At 41.3% G+C, this 19,823-nt stretch overlaps 1 protein-coding gene across 7 annotated transcripts in view; it reads left to right on the top strand.

Annotated features, from left to right (window-relative positions):
* arvcfb (ARVCF delta catenin family member b) overlaps window positions 1–19,823 on the top strand; it is a 256,754-nt gene that overhangs the window by 182,503 nt on the left and 54,428 nt on the right. For all 7 annotated transcript variants that reach the window (XM_063488912.1, XM_063488911.1, XM_063488910.1 and 4 more), the window contains 2 exons: window positions 3,193–3,698; window positions 15,042–15,225. In XM_063488912.1, the coding sequence (XP_063344982.1) occupies window positions 3,193–3,698; window positions 15,042–15,225 (690 nt within the window). The remainder of the gene's footprint in view (window positions 1–3,192; window positions 3,699–15,041; window positions 15,226–19,823) is intronic.

The raw sequence follows: 19,823 nt of genomic DNA, 5'->3' as shown, positions 1-19,823 counted from the left end.
TCAAGTCAAATACTCTATAGCGAAAGAGATCTCTGAATGTTGTTGTATGTGTTTGGATCGTGGCGTACACATGGAAGCAATTAGTAAACCAGCAGCACGTGCACATGCACTTAAAACTTCCCTCCTTTTCCTTGTAGTGTGTCAAGAAGCTCAGTGTTTTTTTTGCCAAACCTCAGAGCAGCAGTTGTTGTCCAAATGATGTGCTGTAATCAGGCTTCTGCGCTCGTGATTGGCCCCCCCTTCCATACTGTGGTTACAGGCTGCTATTGAGATTTGTGGCTCGCCAAAATGTTCCATAAAGATTAGAGAGGAAAAAGAAACTTTTAAAAGAATCGTAAACACAGAGAATACACCAAATGCCCTTTGCAGTTCAGGTTTGTTGTGACTTGACATATGCCTTCAAGCTACAGCCATTCAGCACTACGGCTCTTTCAATTTAGTTAACTTGCAGCATTTAGCCGCGGGGCTGTTCTTGACAGCCTTGTTGTCTTACTCCATCTCTATTAATCCTCCTTCCATCCACCTGAATAGGAGATTTAGAATCTTTTTACAATAGTTAGGCAGGAGTTTTTCTTTTAGTACATCTCGTATTGATTTTTCTGGCAGTAAGACGCACCAAGTTGTACCATAAAAGCCAAAATGTCAGTTATGGAAAAGACAACGCAACAAACGAGGGAGGGCACGTGTCCTGCAGACAAGATGGCTGCTCAGCACGACTGCTCCAGCTAACTTTTAACCAGCTTCTATCGATTATACAACTTCCACGATTATGCAGTTTATCGGCCCCTAAGCATCCAAGACTCTTATCTGGCAAAGAACGGAAAATACATTGAGATAAACTGAGTGCTCAAAGTTTAGCACAAATTAACAAAATGTATTTTATGTAATGACTTTGAAAGCAGTAATATCAAAATGTCCTTGCTTTTTGTTCCACTGTGCTGAACTTGGAAACAGAGAGATGACTGATTTAGGTGTGCAAGCACTTAACGTTGTGCTATTTGCCCTCCAGCTCTCGTTATTTTGTGGAGGGCTTTTGATAGCACACAGATATGGAAAATTGCCTGCTGCTGTAAAAAGTATGCAGGACCATATCAACTTGTCAGCCTTAATATGCTTTAAACGCCCATTTCTATACATATTTTGCCCTAGGAAGGTCTCCAGTACCTTTGCACGCTTCATGCACTTTAGATCTGTGAAAACCTGATTAAATTTGTTGCACTCCACAGCTATCATTACAAAAGGTGCTGTTTCAAACAACCCACACTATGCAAACCATCCAAAATCTGGTTGTAACATACAGTGGAAAGGAAACAAAAATCTGATGTATGCCTTCACAGCTTTCGTCTTAATAAGAGGAGACGTGAACGGGAAAGATGCTTGTGGGGAACTTCCAAAAGACCCGCAGCTTTGTGTTGTCACTTTTCTCCTGTTGCATTTAGTCAGCTCATTATAAGCAATGACTAAGAGCAAATGTCATGTCTGTATTTTTCTTTCACAAGCGATCTCAGATAGCAATTGAAAATCGCTTTTTGAAATGTCAGAGATTTCTTCTGCCAGGTAGTAAACCACTCACTACGGCGGCTGATTCTTTGGAAAACGGCTTGGGCTTAAATTTCAAGGGGAACAGAAAATGTGTTCAAACCGGGGCCGACATTACTACCTAGACTGCCTCGCAACATAGAGAAGGTGAAGAAATAGAGGATTTTCATTTGAAGTAAGCACTAAACATTCATCAAATTTGTTCATAAAAACAAGAAAGTGCCGATGCGTGGGAAGCATAATTAATAAAAAACACATTACAACTAGAGCTCGGTCAGCTTACCACTGACCACCATTTTGTCACACCACTAACCACCATATATCAAGTACCACAAGCGGAGAGCAGCTGTATTATGTAATGAGGGTATGCCGTTTCAAGCTGTGGAGTATGGCGAGGTATGATAATGGCAGTGCATAAGTGCACTCATGTAATGATATTCCTCTTCCCATATTAAGATTTTTACCCCCGAAACATTCTCCTTATAGACAAAGGAGACATGTTAGTGAAACCAGCTTTAAAAATGTTCCTTTGAACTTTTCTGCCAGTGTTAAATTTGGCTTACCTGAGCTGCTGCAGTTGAGCCCAACAAAAAAGAAAACCTTTCCTATGATTAAAGAAAAACAATAAGTCACCTGGACTCTAGCAACGATGATCTGTCACTGGAATTGAGCGCCTATTTTTTCATCCATGTTCCAGTAGGAAATTGATGTGGCTGTCTATGGAGTAAAGAGTTGTAGAGAGCAGGCCCTGAGAGGCTTGGGAAATAGGGGATCATTAAAGGAACCTCCGCCCTCAGCGGACCCCATGAGCTCCCTTCTTTCTCTGCCACTCAGTTCCATCGCAGAAAAATTAGCAAAGCTGAAGACTGTTTAGGTCCTTAGCTGTAATGGCAGTAGCACTAATAAGGGTAATGCTGGTAGAAGCGTCCCAGAGTGATGGTCATTAACATTTCAGCAACTGTATGCTAGAGTTGGCACTGTGAGCAAAGGGAGCCCTGGAGGTATCATAGGAGCTCATAGTCCTCCCTGAGGGGACAGCCGAGCTCTCGGTGTTCCCTGGGGGGAAAAGACATCAAATCCTTTCTCTACCGTATGTGGTGGCTTCTAGAAGGGGAAAAAAAAGAAAAGGAAAAACTTCACAAGGCTATCCTTCAAAGGATTTTCTTTGGTATTGCCTTGTCTCTGTTTCTTTGTGAAGTGCCCGTCTTTTCTTTCACCAGTCTTTTCCTGTCTCTCAGTCACTCCTTCTAAGACTTTATGTTTCTTGAAGTCTGACATTTTTGTTGCTGCCACCTGGCAGGGAGGAATAATAAGAACGCTGCATACTATATGTCTTTTATTGCAAAGAACTGCCATCACAGTGCTTCTGACAAATCTGGTAAAATCTGATCTGAACCACAGATCATTATCTTTCTGTCCAGTACCGTGTCCTTTTCCTCCTCTGTCTCTCACTTCTTTTCACCTCTTACTCGCTATGTCCTTTGCTTTCTCTTTTCCCCTCATTAGTCAGCAGCCTTCACCTCAGTTAGCTTCTCTCAGAGTGTTTCCCCCCGGCTGCCTAATTCTTCTCTCGGACAAATCTGTCTGAGTCACCCCCCATTTACCTCGTCCATCTTCCTCGTCCTAACTGTCCTCTCTTCTCTCCTCATCCAGAGGGTACCCAGATGACCCCATTGAGGCTGAGCTGATCGATGAGCGCCACCCTTACATCCATGGGATGTATTCAGCACCACTGGCTCAGCCAGAGAGGGGTAGCATGGCCAGTCTGGACCGCATGGGTGGTCGTCGCTCACCTTCCATCGACAGCATCCGCAAGGACCCACGCTGGCGGGACCCAGATCTCCCTGAGGTCATTGCCATGCTAGGCCACCCGATCGACCCAGTCAAGTCCAACGCCGCTGCCTACCTGCAGCACTTGTGCTACGAAAATGACAAGATTAAGAAAGATGTGCGTCAGCTGAAGGGAATTCCAGTTCTGGTGGGTCTTCTGGATCACCCCAAGTCTGAAGTCCATCGTAAGGCTTGTGGTGCCCTGCGCAACATCTCCTATGGCAAGGACAATGACAACAAGGTGGCCATCAAGAACTGTGATGGCATCCCGGCCCTTATCCGCCTTCTGAGGAAGACCAACGACATGGAAGTACGAGAACTCATCACAGGTAAGATACGTATTTCCACCTTAAATTAATAATTTGGAATTTTAGGATTGCACTCATTTCCTGTTCAGGTTGAAGTTAGAGGAGACTGATACTACTCAAGTCTCTTATGATAGATACGATGACACATCAGGCAGGTGTTTCTCTTGGCTTTAAGAAAGCAGGTATGAAACAGTTAACCTAGCTTTGTAGACAACCAATAATCCCCTAATCTTATTTAGTATTTCATCCAAATTTTTTGTATTAAAAGGTCAATTTGAATTTTTTATTTGTTTGATTTATATGAACTATTTCTCCACAGTCAGTGTATTACCTATAATACATCTTGTCAGCATGCCCCCAGTATGGAGGAGCAGTAGTACTGGGAGAGAAGCTAAGCATTTTAGCCACCTAATGAGTCAATAATAGCTTATATGTATTTTTGTAGTATGCTACATTTAACATTTTTCTGTGTAAAGCTACCAGATTTCTGTGAACAACAACAGTAATTTTGCATTAATGGACAAAGGAGTTACTGGCTTACCACTGCCAGTGGTTAGTTTATTTAGTATTATTGTGTGAGTTGGGTACGGTGGCCCTGAGAGGTCAAACGCAGACAAAACATTACAGAAGTTGAATAAAACACGACAGAAAAACGAAAAACCCACAAAACACAAAAGATGTTTTTTTTTTTCTTTTTTGACTTCTTCCATGTCTTTTATTCAACTTCTGTTGCGTTTTGTGTACTTTTGGATTTTTCTGCATTTTTTTATTTCCTGGTGTTTTCTTAAGTTGCAGTGTGTTTGGTGTTTCAGCGTAACTTGGATCCAAACTAACCGCAGACTCACACAGTAAAACAAACTAACAGGTCAAAGTGCACAGTGGCTCTGTGGTTAAAATCGTTCCACAGCAAGAGCGCGATTGGTTTGGCCCTGTTTGAAGTTTGCATGTTCTCTATGTGCTTGCATGGGTTTTCTTTGGGACCTCCAATTTTCCAGACTCTGAGACTGTCAACAGCTTCACTTCCTGATTTAAAAAAAGAATTTAAAAAGAAGTGGTAGAGCAGCAACCTCTTTGTTAAAGTAAAATAACTGTTTTGTTCTTGGAATCTGCCATAATCCCTTTGTCTCTCTCTGCATGGCACTGCAGGGCTGTGAGTCATGCTATATTAAGAAGCAGATCTTTAACTGCTGACACACGTTACTATTTAGCATTATTCATATCTATAAATCATCTCAACATTTGCAATAAGTTTGTTTCTAACATACTTGCCTAATTAGCACTGAATTGCATAAGTCCCTGTATGGCAGTGACGATCTAGACAAGGCGTTTAAAGCTGTAATTAGTCCTAGTTTTAGATCCCAAGAAGACGTGTTTTGAGTGCACTGATAGATGTGGGGGTTTTCTTACCACTTATTAAACGTAACATATGTTAATGAGTAAAGGATCACCAATGTCACGGATATCAAATTTCAGATTTGATTACTTTAACCTCACAACATAGTACTGCGGAGACAGATGGAAAGTGGAGGGATAATCTATAGGACAGCAAAAAGCGTATAAACATCGATCTCAGAAAACGCTATTAGATGCATCGGGTAATGAAATACTGTATGTTTTTAATTCCTTTAAGAGGAGCTATTGATTCAGATGCTAGGATAGGATTTCTTCTCCTTGACCCGGTAAATGTCATTGATGTGGGGAAAACACTCTGTGTATGTGCGCTCAGCTAATCCCTAACACAATTGGCTTGACCTGACACACTTTCAGCTGGTATTCACACGTTTGTCATCTGAGAGTGGGCTTTTGTTTTCGGTGTGAAAAATGAGAAGCACTTTCAAGTGAGAAACTTGACCTTTGCGAAATGCAGTATACACGTTAGCCCAAAACAATTAAAGGAGTTGCTATTTAGGTGGCAAATTAAGGCAAATTGCTGACAAATCTGATTTGGGCAGATGTCGATAGTTAGCTAGGTGTTGTGTTGTCGATATCTTTGAGACTGTGGCCCTTTAAGGGGGAATATTGGCTATATTTTGGCTATTGACAGCTTTAGTCTGGCCTTTAAAAACCACACACATGCATTTGTGTGTGTGTGTGTGTGTGTGTGTGTGTGTGTGTGTGTGTGTGTGTGTGTGTGTGTGTGTGTGTGTGTTGTCTGCCGTGACAGAGATGTTGCAGTGAGCGATGGCTGTGCTGCAGCAGAAATGATTGCCTTTACAGCACCTTGTTGCTCCCCTTCGTAGCTAAAAATAACCCTGCACCACAAGACAAGGAGGGCAGAACGGAGGGAGTTATTCCCCTCCCTCCTCACTGTAATTATCCAGCCCTCCCTCCCTCGCTCGATCTAATTTTTTTCTCTCTTTCATTCATTATCTATACTCTCATTCATTTTCCCTCTGTCACGGCTTCCTCCCTATCCCTGCCTCAGTCTCCAGCTTTACGTTTCCATTGCCAGTGCTTCGTCCCCAGTGAAAACGGGCCCGTCACAATGCAAGCTCAGCTCACAGGCTCAGCTCACAGGCTCAGCCGGTGCGGCTGGAATTGGCTGTGTTTTTCCTCAATTAAATATAATTGGGGGGGATTTAAATACAGGCCCTTTTCTTAGTCCATGTGTTTAAGAGTTTGCTGTTGGAGTTTATGCCGTCCCTCAGAAACCACAGCGAGCTCTGTTTTCTACAGGGGAAATGGGTGACGTGGAAAGAACCAAGCAGTTTCATTTTCCAACACACAAGTTGGGCAGACAGTGGAGTCGTTCATATTTTTAGAGCTTTGTATCGTTCAGAGTAATTCTATTTTCCCTCCTGGTAGGCTCAGGGCTGTTTGTGCCCTCCAGCAATTCCCACTCTGGAAATGTAGATTATTAAGCGGATTTCTCTCCTGTTTTTCCCTGCAGGAGACGTCTGGTTTTTGTGGACTGACATTCAAGCAGGTGCCTGCTGCACGCCTTTTGTTGTTTGGATGAAAGATGCATATGGTTGGCAGGGATTTAAGCTAGAGGAGAGATAATGTCTAAACACACGTGTTTGTCTCTGCCCGGCTTTTGTGCTCTTGTCAATAAAATTACAGTGTTGTCTGACAAATGCTTGAGTTCGAAGCATGGGAAACATTTCTAAAACTGTATGCAGTGTTGAGATTGGTAAATGGAACTTCAGCTTACACAGAACGCCTTGATCGGTTTGCTTTGACCAACCAGCAGCCAGTTTAACCAGATTCAATTAAAATGATCTTCATTGTCCACACTCCTTCTGGTTATGTTTTGTTTTTTTAAATCCTTCTTGTGGTCGTCACTTACTGTAGTTGCCTTGTCTGCTGTTGATTGCTGAACAGATTGATAGAATGATTTTGTCTCAGACTCTCTTTTCGCTGAAAACAGCCACCTTCCTCCTGCTACTGCTAACAGGGAGTGATCCAAAACAGTGAGCTGAAAGACATCAAAATGCACTGGGAGAGTCATCTGGGCTTTTCTGCCTACTAGCTACTTCTTTCACATTGCTCACAGATTTTATCGGTTGTTTTTAACAAACCCAAAGCACATGCACTTCCAGTAGTAGCACAGATGAAAAAGATGAAGCCAGTGAGGAAGCAGTGTAGTAGCGACTTTGTAGTGATTAATGCCATCTGACTTTATCCAACACCCCCAACTTTCAGACGGTAAACCTTTTTTTTAGACCTGTTGTAGCAGGAGAAGTAATTATTATCATTAATAACAGTAATTAGAATCGGAATCAGAAGACTTTATTTATCCCCAAGGGGCAATTAACATACAACAGAGCAGCATAATGTTGAAGATAAGGACAGTAAGAACAGGCAATAAGAGTGAGATAATAAATACACAGAATATACAGTATATACAGTTTTAAAATTACACAGTTTTAAAATTAAACTGACTGAAAGGTGAATAAATAACTGTAAGTGACTAAAAGTGAATAAAGTGTCGGTAGTATAAGAAGAGTGTAGTTTATGTTTCTGGTGTGGGAAATGGTGTTATCGGCTGGTGTTAAAAAGCAGAGTGGCTTTGGGGATAAAGGTGGCTCTCCTCCTCTCAGTCCTGCAGGAAATGCAGCGGAGGCGTCGCCCAGAGGGGAGCCATTGAAATGCGGGGTGAAGAATGTGAGAGGGGTCGTTGATGATTTTGGCTGCCTGTCTAAGGGCCTGTTGGCTGAAAACCTGTGCAAGAGTTCTGACAGGCAGGCCAATGATTTTAGAGCACACTGATGGAGTGTGCTGCAGTCTGTTCCTGTTCTGAAGGCTGAGGGAGTGGAACCAGCAGGTGATGGAGAAGGTCATGATGCTTTCCAGGAAGGCATAGTAAAAAGTCATCATGATGGGTGTGCTGACTCCAAAGGAGTTGAGTTTCCTAAGGAGGTATAGCCGTTGGTGGCACCTCCTTAGTAATGGCTGCGTCCCATTTAAGTGCCCCACTTCTAAGGCTTTGATATTTTCCATGCAGACTTGCTTGAGCGGCTCACTGATGCACTTGATACGACTCTGTTGGCGTTATTAATTACACCTGTGTTTTCCTTTAAGGAACAAAATGCATGCTGTGAAAAAAAGCTATGGATAGTGTCAGTGTTCTTACTGCAAGTCTCAAGGCTGAAGTGATCACGCAGTTGGCATTTTAAAACAAACTGGGCAGGAAAAAAATGCCAAACATCTCCCCCTTAACAGATCACTGAAAGGTAATGATTACTGTAGCTACCTGCAACCACAGAGACAACCAGGGTATGCAGTGTTTTTGTTTGTTTGCTCATCCAAACATGACTGAATTAAAGATACACTTTTATTATAGTCTTCTTCCTGTCACTAAATGTAATATATTCATGTAATTCATGTAAATCAAAGTGTTAGAAATAAGTTTTCATTAAGTTTGGGATCAGAGAGCATTGTTTCAGCTCATCTGGATGCCAGCCGATGGTCAACTAGAAAGTCCCGTACAGGTGGTGTCCATAGGTGCCGTCACATATGCAAACCGCTTTGCAACCCAGCTTTACGCCAGCTTCTCCTTTTTATGCTGCAATTTGTTACTGGAGCTGTTTTGTTTTGTTGTGGGATCTTGCTGCTGTAAATCACTGCAGATATTGTGTGTGTCTGTGCGAGCGTACTGTAGCAGAGATTTTTCTTATTCTCTGGACATTCACAGAAGAACGAGTCCACTTTTTGAGGTCTCCCTCTTCTTTCTCTTCTCCTGCCTCTAGCACGCCCAATCTCTTTCTCCCTTCTTCTGAACCGTGCCTCCGTCCTTCTTTACCTCTCAGAGTGTGATGGATGGCATGAGAGGTGAGGAGGAGAAGTAGAGGAGGAGAACGGTAATGGGCAGAACTAAGTTAATAGCTGTGCTTGAAGAGCAACATGCCTGCCAGTGGTGCCTGGAAAATTTAATTAGCCCAGCCACAGCTCCAGTCCCTTACCCGGTCCTACTCTTAGTTCCTCCAGCCGTCATATCCAGGTATCACAGAGAGATGCAAAGTAAAGGGAGTATAAGAGCCGGCAGTTGGTTAATATGTAGTTCACAGTCTGTTGGTTATATCAGGAAAAAATGATGAATCCAAACTGCCTGTTAGCAACAGTATATGATGGAAGAGGCAGGTTATAATGTGCATGTTAAGCTTTCCTTTTGGCTAGATTGCATTTAAAACAAAGTCATCAGAGGGTTATGAGAAAACTCAATCACAGTAAAAGATTGTTGCTGCATATATATTAGATAACAAGGTTTTTCTTTCTTACACCATTTCCTGTTTATGCAAACTGAAGCACAGTTGCCTTTGGAGGGTTTTTTAATAGCTGAATAAGTTCTGTTTACAGGAATATGTTCCAGTAGGTTTTACAGGTTATTTAGCATATTCATTTTATTACACGCAACTTTTTAGAAACTTATTTTCTGGACCAACTCAACTAGACTGCTCCAGAACTTTTTCTCGGCAGATAAACAACATTAATAATAAACCAGAAAGAAAAGTTAAGGGCTGATCATCAAAGTGAGGGATTTCTTTGCATTTTTAAAAAGCACACACGCACCAATAAATCACAACACTGATTTTCTTAAGGCGCTTTTTTAATGTGAGGAATAAGACACTACAAGATTAAAAAACAAACAGAACAGGCAACTAACCCTGGTCATAGGAGGTGTGTATTAAAATAGTATGAATGAACACACAGCGAAAGTTAATTATGAGACATCATGCAGTTCAATTATGCTTCACTTTAATTAACTCTAAATGTGATCTGTGTCGTGTCAGTAAAACTTGCAGTGTTCTCATATTTTTATTACTGAGCTTTATTCAGAGTATTAATTAAAGTAGGTACTTGCATTCATTCAACTCTGTTTGTTTTCAGTTATGTTGCAGCCTAGATTTGCTCTTCTCACTTTTTTTAAATTTCTTTTGGAAGTTTTTTTGTGTTTTTATTACTTTAATATGAGAATTTATTCATCAGGGAATGGTGCAGCGGATTGGCTGATTAGATATTTGTGTTAACGAGCAGCTGAACATTTATACCCAATGAAGTGGATGGTGGATTGGTAAATATCACCCTATTAATAAGCATACATACTTTCACATGTGAGAGATGGAAAATTTGATCAAATTAACAACGACTACAATGAAACACATTTGCTTTGATTATTGTTTTTTTTTTAACCCATATTTTACTTTTTAGATTTGTTTATATAAACTGTAGTGACCTCAATGCCTCATACTTTTCTTTGTTTGTGTCCTATTATAAGACTTTTATAAGAGTTTGCTTAACTTCCAGAGACAGATGAAAGTCAGTTTATATTTGTGTTCGTGGAAAGTTCAGGCAGAAGTTAGACAAAAAAACTCAAACTTGTGCACTTTTCGGGGTTTGGATCACCTGGACAGTTTGGCTTAGATCAATGCAAATTGACTGCAGCTCTAAAGTGGCTCTGTATCGTGCGCCAATACAGTTATTAACCGAAACTCTTGGCTCAGCAGTGCATTTTTGACAGCTGACGTTTCTAACCAAACTAAGTGCAGCGTTCTTCATTTCTAACTGTGAAGAGAAGTCTGGTTACAGCGTATATTGTTCATGTTGCCTGTTAAATTTAGGTGTGAATGGCATCAAATAACCAGCACACACACGAGTGTTTATGAGTGAACCCGATCTTTTTGGCATGACAATTGCATGGTGTCTGCCTCCGGCTTGCAAGACAGCGGTACATCCCTAACATGCCCACCTCTGACAAGCTGACATAGGACAGCAAATGGACTAAAGCTGATACAGTTGTTGGCTTGAAACACAGGCGGGATGCTGGATGGAGACGGTCACTTCCACAGCACTCTGTCATCTTAAATAACATTCTGTCAGTGGGCTGTATGCCTGTCGTACTTGATGGATCACAGCCACGGCAAAGACATGCCTTTTCCCTCCCCTCTGGCATATGTGATCTGTGCAGAGCTGACTGATTCCACCGGCCTGAGCAGTGTTTCAGTTGGAGCACTGAAGGTGACGCTGAACTACCGAAGGAGCGAAAGAAAGTTTGCATGGTGAACGAGAATCTGGCAACTTTAAAGCACAGACCAGTCGTCCAACATCCCGGGTACGACAAATCAGGGATGCCTGTATGCCGTATGCTTTATACACACAAATACACTTCCAGCCAAGTTGAAAAATGGACTGTAATCTAGAAACAAGTATGCACCATTGAAATAAGGGGCATTATGCACCATTTATCTTATAGCAGGGAATACACATATCGGGCTTGGATGCTGGAAGCATAGAAATGAATGAACAAGACTTTGTCTGAAGATTATTAAAGTGCCGTCTGTTTCTTCCTCCTCTGTGGCACGTTGCAAAAGTCATAAATTAGTACCACTTATTTCTGTTAGGACACCGACAGCACAGTGAGAAGTTTTCTTTGCCTTTCTTAAGATCCCATCGCTCATTGTGAGTTGATTGCACGTTGCATTTTGCTTGTCACGAGTAAAGCTGATGCTAATGACACAACAGTGGCGGTAATCAAGCTGTCAGGCTGGCAGGCATGAATGTTAGCTAGCTGTCATCATACCAAAGTACACACACCACAAGTGCACGTTTGTCTTTTAATTGGATTCATGCCTGGATGCGGAGATTTCCTCTCAGATGCTCGAATTTGTTTGTTTGGGAAAAGTGACAGAATTGACCCTGTGGGGAAAAATAAAAAGCAGATGAGATGGAAATGCTACCCTGTTGGGTAGTGCTAAATTCTGTGAGCGTCGTCTGCGCCAGTATCTGTTTCACACTCACATAGTGCCACGGGATACTCTGTGACTTCATAACGAGGCCAAAATTCAGATAAAATGATAAATGATTTTCCACCGACTGTGACATCTGTCTCTGCTGATGCTAACACACCTGCAGCTGCAAGCGCTGCACTATTTATTTATTTTTTTCCGATCACAGCTTCAGTTTTGCTGATGGAAGAACATCCATATGCTAAAATATAATCTCAGCTTGTTTTGCACCAAGTTAAACGTACCATGAAAGTGCTTGTTTAAAAAAAAAAAAAAAATCAATATCGAATTTGTAGAGGTATGAAATTTACAGTAAACACCTGAAGCTCAAAATTAAACAAGCTTTTCTTTCTACAATGTAATTACCTGAGCGTTGGTGATTTAATGCTCACCGGGATATTTTTCCCTGAATTTAGCCTGTAAGGCTGTGTTTACTCTCAGGACGTGACCTGCTCCCGACAAGCTGTGAGTCAGGTGGAGTGTTTTAGGTAGAGTCATGGCTGATCGTACGATACGCACCCTCCCTCCCAGAAAAGAAATAATCACAATATCCCTTGTGTGGAGCCACACCCCAGCTTGCACATCTAATAGCATCCCAGCCTGGTGGTCTCTGATGCACAGGATGTCTAGTCTAGTCACCAACTGAAAAAACAGAGCGAGTGGAGCTCCGGTGTTTCCACTTCAGTGGCCGATGTCACAGACATGTTAGCATCAGCAAAAATGTATGCTACATTCAGTGGAGGTTTATTTAGAAACTGCGAGACGCCAAAAATTCAACTGACTTTAAACTCGACACTGCGCTTCCTCAGCAGCAATCCAGCTGCAGACACACCCGCGCACACGCACAGGGATTCCTTAACTTGGTAGTGCGTGATGGCAAAGCAGAGCGGAAAAAGGTCATGAACTAAATTAAGATTTACTGTTTTGTAAGAGCGCCACATAAGTGTTTTAGTTACATTATGTTTTTTTAACATTTCAAAGGAAACAGTCAAACAAGGCATAACCACATCAGAGGGACTGGAATTATTTTTAGCCCAGATCTGTCCGCTGAGACAGAGTGGAGAGCATGATTTAACAGAGGAAATATTGACCGTCTGGAAAATGTACAGAAACCATTTTAAAGAAGTGTGCCAGGAAGTATGACGGCTTCACTGCTCCGCTAATGGCCTGTTTATGGGACGAGAGCGAGTCACACGCTCTGGGCGCATGTGAATACAGAACTATATGAATGCGTTTATACGTGCAAAAGCTGCGAGTCTCTGAGCACTTTGGCATGTGCGAGTGTGTAAATATTTGCTTAATCTTAATCTTAGCCCCCAGCTGTTAGTCCTGTGGACCAGATTGGAGTGAGAGGGTGGGGACGCTCGCAAGGAAGGCGGTGATATTGCATGAAATAAAAAAGGACAGGTGCCTGCTACGTTTTTTTTTTTTTTTTTTTTTTTTTTCTAAAAACGATAGAAAGTTTCTTTCTATGGTTCAGCTGGCAAATTTTGCTCATCCGTCAGCACAGTCGGCACTTATCCAGCTGCAGTGTCTGCATTCATGGAGGCATGCTAGATGCTGTGGATGTCACTTGGCTTTAAAAATAAAATACCAAACTAAGGTGGGACTTAGACAGCGTAAACAGCGTCGTTATCTATGGCTGTGAAGCTACAGCTAATGATGATAAACCTCCATACATTCCTTTAGAAAACATACTAAAAAGGCTCATATAGATTTTTGCCGAGATGCCTCCCTTCCACCGTAACCCGGAAGGGGATAAGCATTGTACTTGTATGTTCACAAGTACAATGCAAACGCAAGTTGCTAAGAGCTTTTCCAGCATGCATGGATTAAGTTGCTGCTGCATAGGCACAGGGTTTTAGGATCGAATTGTGAAAGAGGAAAATAAAGGGTGTGATAAGTGATGAGAAGCAGAAACGGAGACCTGAGGGCTGGATTGATGAAAACAACAACTCAGGAACGTGTCCAACATGGACTTGAGAGAGGTTTTGGGGTTTTTTTGCTTTGTTTTTTTTGCTTTTAAAGTGTTTTCCTCTCCTCAAACTGGCTGCCTCGCTTCACAGCTTCCATGTGTCTGAGTGAAAAACCCATCTGATGCTTGATGCTTTAACACGGCATTTTATTTTTCTGTGGGTTTGGCTGACTGGCTGTGCTCCCAAAAATTCCCCTCCTCTTTTCTTTGTGTGCCTGCCTCTGTTTTGTGAAGCCCTGGGATGCACATACCCAGCTCAATTTAGTTTACTTTTTTTTCTTTTGCTGAAGTATAAAATTGGCTGGCTGTTAGTGAGATTTGCAGCCACCTAGAAAATGCTCTTTCTCCTGCTTGGATTTCTTGGGAAAGATAACGGAGGACAGGGATGATTGAAACAGGGTGTGCATGTGTGTGCTGTTGGATAGAAAAGCCGAAGTAGATCATTTATCCTGATCCAATACACACACAATATCTGCAGGACATGAGATCCGAGCGGCACATTACGTGCAACAGCTGAGAAATAACATGATGTACTGTAAGAACGCTGTGAACCTAATATTGCTGTTGAAATATGAGGATATTATAGAAATATCACAGTGATATGGCTGCTGTAAACTTTGTATTTATTACAGCAAAGTAGCAGTCAGCTATGTTCTCATGGAAGAATAATAAAAGTATTACAGTGGGGGGGGGGTTATACAGTGCAATATGGTCATTTTGTATCATGCCTGGATAATGAACACCCAGTCTTCTATTATTTTTCTAAAACATATTTTTTTTGCCAAACTAAATGTGTTTCTGATTGCAGTCTTAAAGCCTGGACAGTAGACTTCTTTGTTCTTCTGTTATACAGCTGTTATTAAATCGCATCACTTTCAGTTTGTGTGCAGTTTCTCTGTTCTGTTCTTTTTTTTGGCCTGTTTTGCCACATCATTCCTGTCATGCTTCACCTTCTTTCATTTTCTTGTGTTTAAATTGTCAGCTACACCACCCTCACACCATCTCTTTTTAAAATGTTCTCTCCTTTGCAGATATATGTGATGTATATATGCCTCCTCCGTATATCCTCTCTTTCTCGTCTCATAATCCTCTTTTTTTTAACCAACTTATTGCTATCCTCTTAATGCGTCTCTGCATTTTCCTCCCATCTGTGCTCCCCTGCAGGAACCTTGTGGAATCTGTCATCCTATGAACCCCTGAAGATGGTGATCATCAACCACGGCCTGCAAACCCTGACCAACGAGGTGATAATCCCCCACTCGGGTTGGGAGCATGAGCCCAATGAGGACTCAAAGCCGCGTGATGCAGAGTGGACCACCGTGTTCAAGAACACCTCCGGCTGTCTCAGGTAGGATCCGCCCTGGACTGGATTACTGGCTCCAACTAAATTATGAAGATAGTTCTATTACAGTTTTATCCACCTGTTAAACATAGCTTCTGTGGTGACTAATAGATTTCCGAGAGGAAAAGTTCAGAAATCAGATTAATCAAACGGCTGCATTTCCATCAAAATAAATGTTATTAGTCATTTCAACATGACTCAAGCATTAATATTTATAAATGTCTCAACATTCAACAAGAAACAGATGGAGGCTAAATGTGTGCACAGGATAAAAAAATGATCCAAAATTGTTCCAAACATATCAGAAGTGTCTCTTTCACCGTTTCTGACCTGGAACAATGTGTCAGTTGAATTCTTTGGTTTTTCAGCTGAAAAATAATTGACAAATATTTTTGATAAACTGCGAGTCACCGGCTATTCGCCGTGCAGAAATACCTGCCATATCTGCTTTTTGAAGTTTTCCAAATACATGGACTTGATGCCTTCTTTCGCCACATGTGGAAGTAATCTGTATTGGCTGTAAGACTCATGATTGGACAGGACAAGCAATGTGAAGATTTTACTGTGGGGCTTAAGGAAAGTGAAATCACTTGATGGTGATATTTTACAGTCGTGTTGATTACCTGTAGAAGTAATTAGCCAATCCGTTACTTTGACTGCTCGCCTAGTTTTTAAGGGAGAAAAACAAATCTGCAAATAAAGAAAAAGTGCAGCTTATACTCCCAGAGTGTCTTGAAAGACAAGAAGTTTCTGCAAGGATACCAGTTTGCAAAGATACCAGTTGGAGAGGTGGACAGGTGTGATGTATATAAAACTGCTTGATGACCTGTGACGGGGTCAGATAACCTCCTAGAAGAATTTATGATAGAGCAGATGCTGTGGCTCCTGTGCATGCCTGCCTGTGTCTTATACATGTAAAGTATGTTGGTGTCTGCAGTAGAGCTGCTTGGTGACTTTGGTCTGTGGCTTTAGGAAAACATTAGGCTATTTTTGACACAGTGCAAACTTCTAACGTTACATTTGTTCACACAGTGCGTTCACACTTCTTGTATTTTGGGAAATAGTGCTCTGTTGTCCTCGTTTTCTGTGCTTGTCCCTTATTATTTTAATATTAGCCAGGTGACTGACCACCCCAGCTAATAAGTTTGAAGCTAAGACTAAACTTAACAGGTTAAGTTTAAATAATCAAACAAATGAAGTTAATCTTAAAGTGATGAAGGCTGAGTAAAGGTAAATTTAGCCCACAGTGCAAAGTGTTGCTGCTGACAGTTGAATGTTTCTTGTAGAGTACTCCTTTATAATGGTTGGAAAAATACACCATTCAGAAGTTAGCATTAAGTTACAATAAAAATATTACTTTTGAATGAATGTTAAGCTTTTATCCATAACCTGGAGTTATTGCCATCTCTGGAAACAGTTCTTAGATCAAGTATTTTGATTCACACAGCTTTCTTCTTGACTCTTTCTGTGCCCATTCTTTTATAAAGTTAAGTTTCAGTTCTGAACTTCCCACATACAGATACTCTTAAGGCCCTGATGGTCTTTGTTGCAAAAGTTGCAAGCTCACTGGATGCCTTAAAACAATGGGTCACTTCATTTTGACCTAACAGAGTTGACAAATGGCAAATTTGAGGGGCTTTGAATAACAGGCTCATACAGCTCTGTTATTGTTAGGAGTGAAGTAATTTTGCAGTGGCCTTGGTTAACGAGTGCACTTTGTTAACACAAATTTATACTTGAGTATTATACAATATATCACTTTACGAAACATACTGAGGTACATACAAGTACTGAGGTAGAGGTCAACTAGTAAAAAACAACAAAACAAAGTAAAAATACCAAGTACTGCAGTTAAGGATTCTTGAATTTGAATTGACCACATTACTGTTCTTCCTCTTTCCCTCGCAGTATCTCTGTGGGTGCTCACAGTTGCTCGCAGTGGGTGCCGCTGACTCCTGAGCACCCACAGAAGCATTGTCACTTATTTCAAAGTAGCTAAAAAACACCGGTTTCTCTCACTGACATATATTTCTGTTTATTTTGTTACATGATGGCACAAAGGTAGAGCGGTAATTTTCCCAGTACTGCTCTATGAGATAAATGCTAAATAATTAAATAGGTGTGTATGTTGTGTGCCTTAGTGGTAATTATTAGAGTGCTGATTAGACACGTTTTATTGATGAAATCATTCATGAATTAATCCCAGAGAATAAAAAAGAAACATTTGCTGTTCTACGTCACATTTTTTCCCCAAAATTCAGTGCAAAAACCTTCACTATATTATTTTTTACCCTTTTTTTTTTTTTTTAAGGAAACATGAGCCTGGCACTGCATGATTGGTGAGCATCTCTTAAGCTCAGTCACACTTTGTGTAGTTTGTTAAAGCTGTAGAAAAGCTGAAGTGTAAAGATGTTGGTGTCCTGTTTATTCCAGCTGCTCTGAGGTACTAGATTTCAAAGTAACTTATAGATGTGGGTAAAATAGCCTAAAAATCAGACTTATATACTTTATTGGCTTACATTTGTTAGTTTGAATATAATGTGATGTATGAATTTATTTAAACAGTGACACAGCATTCTATAAAAGGACAGAGCCACGTCAAATATAAGGACAAAACTAGCCTAGGTAGTGTTTTCCCTGGAAACGTTAAGTAAAAGTATAACAGAACCGCTAAACACTTCAGTTAACCTTGTAACTCTTAAGGAGTTGTACAGTAATGATACAGAATAAAGCTGAAAAATATCTTCTGATCTCTTTCTATCAGGCTTCAAGCTTTTAACCACTTGCTTAAAACCTTTTCCGCCACAATAATTATCTCCATCTACTCTTCTAGTCAAACCACTTACGTACTTTTGTAGTGGCTCCCCCGTAGGTACTAAATTGTCATTGGAGGCTGACATGTTGCTCTCACTATCAGACATGCTTGGCCTGCTGTCATTACTGTGCTGTGCTTCTTCTACCAGTCCTACCAATGCAGTAGCAGTTAGTGCAATCTTTCAGTCTACTGTAGTTTATCATTTACCAGGCCTGCTGCGCTAATCATGCTGAAGGTTACGAAAACTTAAAGTTGAATGTATATTTTACCCTTCGCACTATGTCATAAAGCAAGGCAACTCAAAATAGATTCTTTTACAAATTAATTTATCACCACATGAGCTTTAAAGGTGTTGGCTCGTGGTTTTATACAGTGAGTGCTAATTTCTTGTTGTTAATCACTTGCAGGTGTATCCTTAGACTGCTAAGAAGCTTCGGCTTGATGTGTCATTTCAAATTTATTGCTGGTGTGATTTTTTTTTCTTGCCTTTTCAGGCCCAACAGGCATAAATTGAAAAAAAAAATCTGAATCTGTATTGATTTATTAGCCTGACATGTGTGCAGTTTACCACGTGCAACACATAGGCAAAGTACCTAATGTGCCGCTCTGTCTCTAACAGGTAAATTAAAGGCAGTTTGAGCATCAGGAAAAAAAAGAATCCTTCAAAACTTCTCTTCATCTTTCTTAAATCCTGTCCTCAGCTGAGGAGGACAGCATGAGTGCAACAGTGTGTTCCTGTTATTAACTTCCAAGTAGTTTCCCCTCTCTTTTTTTCTCCTCTCTTACCTTGGCCACTCATTTTGGCTTCGGCTCAGAGTGACAGACTGTAGTAAAGTGTGAAAAACAGTGAATGTGTGTGTGGGTAATCGCGACTCGTGCCTGGCTGTGCCGTTTCTTCCTGGGCCAGCCAAGCCTGTCTAGACTGTAGTCCAGAATTCCTCCCGCAGTAGATGCTGCGGCTTGCTGGTCGACATCCAGAACGATATAACATCCAAGTCCAGCGCAGACCCAAAACACCAGAATGTATTTTGCATGTTAGTTGGCTTCCTTCTAGTTTTCCCAGACAGAAAGTGTTGAAACTTGCTTGTAATTTTAGAACATTTTCTGCTGAGTTGAAGAACAGCGTTAATGAACCTGGAGGGGATAAATGAAAGCTCTGATGAAGTTGATGAAAGTCAAAGACAAGTCATAGAATATTTCATGGAGGCCACAGTGGACCTTACTTACCTATCTTACTTCTTTCATTATCTCTGATATTCCCTCTTTGTGTTGTTTCTATGTAATGTGCATTACACAGCACTGTATCCGCACTGTATCAACCTTGATATCATCATTTCTGTCACATATCACAATATCTCGCCGCCGCTCTCGCTCCTTTGACCCTCGATGCAGGCCAAGCTGACAAGAATGTGTCTCCATGGCAACTGTTACTAAGCCCACAGTTGCTTAGACGCAGGGTTTGTGCACCGGGGAGAAGTGCTGATGCCAGGGAGAATCTGTTTACTCACGCCAACAGAGCTTACACCTCAATAAAAACTGGAATAGTTTTATTATAGCGGCCTGCCTCCGCTGTCGATAGGAGCCTGCTTATTTACAGCGTTTACGCTGTGGGCTTGGTGAAAAGGAAACAGAGGGCGTGTGTGTGTGTGTTGTTGTAAGTGGTGTTGAGAGTGTGCGTGTGTGTGTGTGTGTGTGTGTGTGGAGGGGGTTACACAATAAGACTAAGGCTGGAAAACAAGACCTAGTTTTGAATTGGAAATATTTCCAGTAAAAGAACGGGAATGCAAGT

The sequence above is a fragment of the Pelmatolapia mariae genome, linkage group LG12 (genome assembly GCF_036321145.2).
Source record: "Pelmatolapia mariae isolate MD_Pm_ZW linkage group LG12, Pm_UMD_F_2, whole genome shotgun sequence".
Lineage (NCBI taxonomy): Eukaryota > Metazoa > Chordata > Actinopteri > Cichliformes > Cichlidae > Pelmatolapia > Pelmatolapia mariae.
Note: the sequence above shows the minus strand (reverse complement) of the source record. Positions and strands in the feature narration are given on the sequence as shown.